Source organism: Alligator sinensis, unplaced genomic scaffold, assembly GCF_000455745.1.
Source record: "Alligator sinensis unplaced genomic scaffold, ASM45574v1 scaffold291_1, whole genome shotgun sequence".
Lineage (NCBI taxonomy): Eukaryota > Metazoa > Chordata > Crocodylia > Alligatoridae > Alligator > Alligator sinensis.
This window is the reverse complement of record NW_005842391.1, coordinates 849689-856500: the sequence shown is the minus strand read 5'-3', so window position 1 is coordinate 856500 and position 6812 is coordinate 849689. Positions and strand designations below refer to the sequence as shown.

Genomic DNA, 6812 nt, shown 5'->3' with positions numbered 1-6812 from the left:
GATCCAGCCATCTCCTGTTGTTGCTGGCTGAACTGAACTGCCTTAGCTGGCTGGGCAGGCACTCCTGGCTGTATATTGAGCTCACAGGGATAACAGGTAGTTTGGCTCCCACAGAATCGAGCCCACTGTTCCCTGTATTTCCTCATTTAAGACACTCCAATTTCTAGTACCTAATTTTGGGGGTGAACGTATATGTCATATGCAAGTAAATTGGTACTTTGTATTCAGTGTCAATATTTGCTGTATTTTCACATTACCTACTACATGTTTAACTTTTTAAAGGATCCCAGGCCTTGCTTAATTGGGAATATAGAATATATTAAGCCAGCAAGGATCTCCTAAGTATGGGGGCATTCTGGCATAGCTGCACTTTACACTTACATAATAAAACTAACCCTGTATAGTTCCATGTGAAACAAGCTCTACATGTAAATACACAGTTTTGCCAATATAACTGCATCTACGCTAGGGTCCTCTGATAGCACAACCACATTGGTAGGGATCCCACTCCTGTCCTCTGCCAACAAAAATCCACAGAACAGAAGTTAGACAGTGCAGTCATCCCCTCACAGGAACACAACTCTGAACATATGCAAGCCAGTGGTTTCTACTATATGACCCACACTGGCAGTGACTTCTAGATTATGAGCCTAATTATTCACTGGCTCTGGCCTTGTGTATAAGTGAGTGACAAACACTATCACTGTTTGGTAACAGGTTACAAATATTCTGCACCAATTCAATGACTACGCAAAGGCCTGAACAAGGAAGAATTGTGTCCTGCATCAGCTGCTTGACTTTTAAATGAAATATCCCTTCCAGGTGGTCCATCTTTATCATATTTTGCTTCTTAAAAATAGACAAAACACTTAGCATAACTTGGTGGAAAGTGTGAGCCAATATATTTCATACTAGATTACTATTCATGTTTTATCATAGCTTCTGCCAAGGTCCTGAAAATCTGTCTTCACCCCAAACTTGCTGTGACCTGAAGCGATTAACCTGCAACTGACCTTCATGTGCAATTCAGCACAGTGCTCTTCTTTCAAAATAAAAGCATTTTAGGCTCCAGGTCTTTGCAGGTTATTTTCAACTACCATGGTGGTAAATATATTTTGGAAATTAGCTTTTCAATTAAAAATTACCACTGGAAAAACCTCACAACAGGGCAATGGCAAATTTCCATCAGGAAGACTGAGAAGCATGTGAGGCAATATATACTGTATGCTAGCCTTCACTACTCATTCTCCAAAGAATTTCTGAATAGTATTTTACAATGAGAAAGAAGGATTTAGTAAGGATGAAGAATCCTGAGCTTTAAATGAGGCAAGATTCACCAAAATTATCACATATCATGGCTCTAAAAGATATGCTTTTGTATCCATTAGGACAACTTGACCCATGCAAATTATGAGGGGGTTTCTCTAGGCTGAGAGCTGCTGTCTCAATTATTTGAGCATTCTGCCTCCAAAGCTTATGAAACAAAGGCCCAAAGCTATCCATTTATTGTGGAAAAAACAGTCATAAAATAGAAATTAGACCACACATTTTATTCCTCTAAATGTATTTTGTTATAGACTACAATGTATTTTGTTACAGACTACAAAGAATCCATTCTTATTTACCTACTAGGGCAAATATTAAGTCTTTGCCAAAGAGACCAATAACTCCCTCTGAAATTCTATGACAAATGTCCTGAGGCTGCAGACAGATGTAAGACTCACATCAATGCCAAAAAATACCCATATAAGCAAATACTATGCCTCCGTGATTCTGCAGCTCTAACTTTAGCTCTGCTTCATTCAGGGTCAAAATTAAGTATTTTTTCTAATTTGTATCACTACAGGATTACGGAGTGCATTACAATTGCTGCTTGCTTCTAAACAGCAGCTCCTCCTCTGTAAAAGCAGCTAAAACATATATTTGCCTTTAGATTCATAGATTGTAGAGTCAGAAGGGACCACAAAGGATCATTGCGTCTGACCCCCTGCCCCTGGCAGGAAAGACAACCAAGGTCAGACGACCCCAGCCAGGTGACTATCAAGCCTCCTCTTGAAGGCCTCCAAGTTAGGTGATAGTACCACCTCTCTTGGAAACCCATTCAAGATCCTGGCCACCCTTACTGTGAAAAATTTCTTCCTAATATCTAACCTAAATCCACTCTCAACTAGTTTACACCTGTTATTCCTAGTCACTCCCTGGGGCGCCTTAGTAAACAGTGCTTCCCCAATTCCCCGTTGACCTCCCCTAATAAATTTATAGGCGGCCACAAGATCTGCCCTCAGCCGTCTCTTGTGAAGGCTGAAGAGATTCAGCTCTCTCAACCTCCCCCAATAGGGTCTATCACAAAGGCCACTAATCATGCGAGTGGCCCTCCTCTGGACCCTCTCGAGATTCCCTGCGTCCCTCTTAAAGCGCGGTGCCCAAAACTGGACACAGAACTCCAACTGCGGCCTGACCAGTGCCGCATAGAGGGGGAGCATCACCTCCCTTGATCTGTTGGTCATGCATCTGGTAATACACAACAAGGTGCGTTTCTTTTCAGCATCATTTCTCCTGCTGGGCCTTCACAAATGCGCTCTTTGATGATTTTTTCCAGTATTTTCCCAGGGATAGAGGTAAGACTGACTGGCCTAAAGGTACCTGGCTCATCCCCTCTCCCCTTCTTAAAAATGGGCACCACATTGGCCCTTTTCCAGTCCTCAGGGATCTGGCCAGAGCACCACAAGTGCTCAAACAGCCGTGCCAGCGGCTCAGCTATGACACTGGCCAATTTCTTCAGCACCCGTGGATGGTGGTCATCCGAGCCAGCTGACTTGTACCCATCCAGCCCTTCCAAGCGCTCCTTAACTAAGTCAGCGCTAACCTTTGGCGGTCTGGTGCCTTTTGGACATCTCTCTGTGCTCAAGGTGGGGGGATTGTCTTGGTCAGTATTTAGGAATACTGAAGCAAAGAACTCATTGAAGAGCTCTGCCTTTTTCCCTGTGTCAAACACCAACTGTCCTGATTTGTCCTGCAGGGGCCCTGTGTTACTCTGCACTTTCCTTTTGCTCGCTATGTATCTGTAGAAGGACTTTTTATTGTCCTTAATTGTTGTAGCCAGCCTAAGCTCCAGTCATGCCTTGGCCTGCCTAACTGACTCCCTGCGATAGTGCACCAGGGAGGTGTATGCCTCCTTGGTGGCTGCCCCCTGCTTCCACTGCCTATACATCTCTTTCTTTAACCCCAGTCTTTCCTGGAGTTCCTTGTTCAGCCAAGGGGGCTTTTTTATCCCCTTCCCCGCGTAAGGGGATAGACTCTTTTTGTGCCCCAAGGATCACTCCCTTGAGAAACCTCCAACCCTCCTGGACCCCCATTAGCTGGATGCTCTTGAGTTCCGCCACTTCATTAACTAGCCTTCTAAGCTTACTAAAGTTGGCCTTTCTGAAGTCTAACACTTTAGCCTCACTGGATATTTTTCCCACCTTTCGCTGGATAGTGAACTTTACCAAGTGATGGTCACTATCTCCCAGGTTACTGTGTACTCGCATGTTCCCCACAAAATCATCCCCTGTTGCTAAGACCAGGTCTAGCAAGGCGCTACCCCTGGTGGGACTGGACACCATCTGGGTTAGGTGGAGGTCCTGCACACAGTGTAAGAACCTCCATGAGCAGGTTATTTTGGCCGCCTGTTCCTCCCAGCAGATGTCCGGGTAATTTAGATCCCCCATGACCACCACCTCCCTCGCCTTTATGGCATCCGAGAGCTGCCTGGAGAATACCTCGTCTAGCTTGTCATCCTGGTGAGGAGGTCTGTAGTAGACCCCCACTACCAAGTCCTTTTCCCCTGGCCCCCCTGGATCCTGACCCACAATGCCTTAGTATTCCCCTCCTCTACGCCTGCCTTGATGATGGAAGATGTGTACTGCTCCTTAACATAAAGAGCTACAGCCTCGCCTTTTTTTCCCCCCACTGTCGTGCCTATACAACCTGTACCCCTTTAACCAGGAATGATTAAGTTGCTATTTGCTTCAAACTACAAGAAAGATAGTGAAGTAATTCATGTAAACAGAAGAATAAGTATTTCTATCTTCAACCAAACAGTCTACTAGTCATTTTTGACAACTCTATGACTAAGTTCTAAGTATGACTGTTTGCTAAATGTGAACACCTATAATTTTAATATTTTAGTTACTGAAAATTGAACACAATTTTCATTACAGCCCCTAATACAAGATATCAGCTGATGAACCCAACTTGAAACCTTCACTTGCTTTCTAAACAAACTCCAACCATTTTGTCTTTTAACATTTATGTCTAAATTAGGTTTCAGCACTTGGGATCTCAGAGAAGCATTTAGTGCGGTATTCATTAATCACAAGATTGGCAGCCACTTAATTCAGTTGAAAAGAATTTAATGAACTTTGTGCAATAAAGCACTGAGGTTTTGCAAGAAAAGAAAAATATTACTTTAAAAAATGGAGAGAGAACAACATTAAATAGTTAAGTTGCAAGTATCCTTGTGGAGCTAGCAAATGTAAAACATATTATTTTCAGTTGATATAATTAACACTGGCTTACAAAGTCAGAAAAAAACACCCTCAAACACTGAGTAAGGTTGAGAAGGTTCAACAACCTGTTGCCTGAAAGAAACTTTTCCAGCTGAACAGATTGGGAAGCTGAGATTCTATTCTAAAAAGCAATACACCAGTTGATTTTTCCTCAAAACTTTAGATATGACAAGATATTACTCACTGACTTCCCACTTTGTATATTCCCCTCCCATTGGCTTCAGTGGAATTTATGGGTGTCTCAGTATTTTCAGAAAAAAGTAAGACCACTTGATATTTAAAAACCAAAAATAGGTTTGGGATCCTCATTTTGATATTCCAAACAGAACTGCAGTTCCATTCCCTTACTGCCTCATTTCAAGGAGGCTAAGCATTTCATCAACAGAAAAGCAATTCTATGACTGTAAAGTCACAACTTGGTTTCATTTTCTTATTTCATTTCTTGGTTTGATTTACATGCTATCCATAAGGTGATGGCTTATTGTAAGTGTACATTGTACATTTTACAATGAATTGTTAAGGAGAAATAATCATACAACTGAGAACATGATTTTTATAAGATGCAAAGCATTCAACATGCATATTCAAAAAGTCTATTTACTCCTAAGTAGGGAAAACAACAGGCTTTTTTACCTTTTGTAAATGTTTTATAGAGAAGATAGCCTGATAATCTTAGAAAGTAGACTGAATAAAATGGGAGTGAATAGGGATGATTTTGCTGTTGTCTTCACAGAACCTAGAACAACTGAGCACAGCTTATGGTGGTTTTAATGCAATTTCAATGGAGAAGCCCTGTACTTATTTTTGACCTTTGACATTTAAAGCTTGCTTTAAGAAGCTGTTCCAGGGCAATGAACAATCAAGCCAAGTTTAATTTACCTTAACAAGAAAAAAGGACACTCCATATGTCCTTAGGGACCGTGCAAGCTTCACATACTTCACCTTGGCTTCTATTTCTGTCATTTCTCCACAGTTCTTGTGTTCCTATAAAAAGAGCTCAATTTTACTCAGTGTCACTTAAAACTGATAGAAATAATACTTATTGCATATAGAGAAAGGGATTGAATTTGAGATATGCCATCTTTTATTTGTTATGCGCTGCTTGGTTTTCTAGGGAGCTAATTAACTATTTAAAACATCACCCATTCAGAAATGCTAGCAGGGCTGGGTATTCAGATTTTCTGATGTAAGGAATTATGGAACAACCTGCCCAAAGGGGAATTTTCTGCCTAACCATTATCAGTTCAGCTTATGCCTCAAATAAAGGAGATTTAAAATATTTCCAAATACTATTTATAACTCCATTCTGGATATTTCTACTGCTTCTACAAATGGTCAATCATTTAAAAAAAACTATCATAATCTTAGCATCATGTACCCTGTGAAATCCATTGCCACATTATAATTATGCAGTTTTAAATTTGATACCTGTCACTTATATTGAAGGCCTTCATGTACTTAACTTATGAGAACAGAGTAGTATAGAAGCTCAGGTCTCCTTCCCCTGTCCTACCAATATATATACCATCTAACTCCATTCTCACTTTCTTTATAGAGAAACAGCTCTCATATTTTCACACCGGAGGTTTTTCTCTATGTCCCTAATCATTTTGATGCCTACCTTGAACCCCTTCATACTTCCAATGTGGTTTTTGAGACAAGTCAATCAAACATTAATATTCAATGTAGATTCATACACAGAATCACACACTTCACTTGCAACTATTTAGTTCTCTTAACATCCTTTTGCAAAATAAGGTCAACTGGCTCACTTTATCCAATAGTTTGTTGACGTGTTCAAAGACTAAGGCAGGGAAAGATAGGATTTTCCTATACAGAAGGCCAGGCTAATTTACCCTTTTATGACCCCCACTGGGCCATTTTAGAATTCTGTTTTTATTGATCATTTAAACCAGTTTACCCAGTACTTAAGGGTTAGCACTTTTTACTTCTAACCAATACTTTCACCAATACTCACCTTTAGCTCCTTGCTTCATCCTCCAGCTTCTCACTCAACCATTCCATCTCATTACCCTGACTCCAGCTCACAGTCCATCTCTTTGTTCATTCAAGCCCCATAATCTATCCCTTGCTCCCCCATCCTTTCTTCCCATGCTCATGGTCATGATATATCTTTTGTCTATCCCCAGTTCACCAGCTCATCCCCTTCTGCATTTCTGTTAGTTCATTTCCTCCTCTCTCTTGCTAAATGGTCCCCGCTTGCTGTTCCAGTTCTTGCCACCAAAACAGTCCAAAGAATCT

The 6812-nt window shown here is 41.1% G+C and overlaps 1 protein-coding gene across 4 annotated transcripts in view; it reads right to left on the bottom strand.

The window, feature by feature from the left end:
- Positions 1 to 6812, bottom strand: part of TLN2 (talin 2) — a 383471-nt gene that overhangs the window by 169685 nt on the left and 206974 nt on the right. For all 4 annotated transcript variants that reach the window (XR_003095489.1, XM_025211171.1, XM_025211172.1 and 1 more), the window contains one exon: positions 5430 to 5534. Coding sequence is in view for 3 of the 4 variants with exons in the window: in XM_025211171.1 (XP_025066956.1) it covers positions 5430 to 5534 (105 nt within the window). In the remaining variant the exon portion in view is untranslated. The remainder of the gene's footprint in view (positions 1 to 5429; positions 5535 to 6812) is intronic.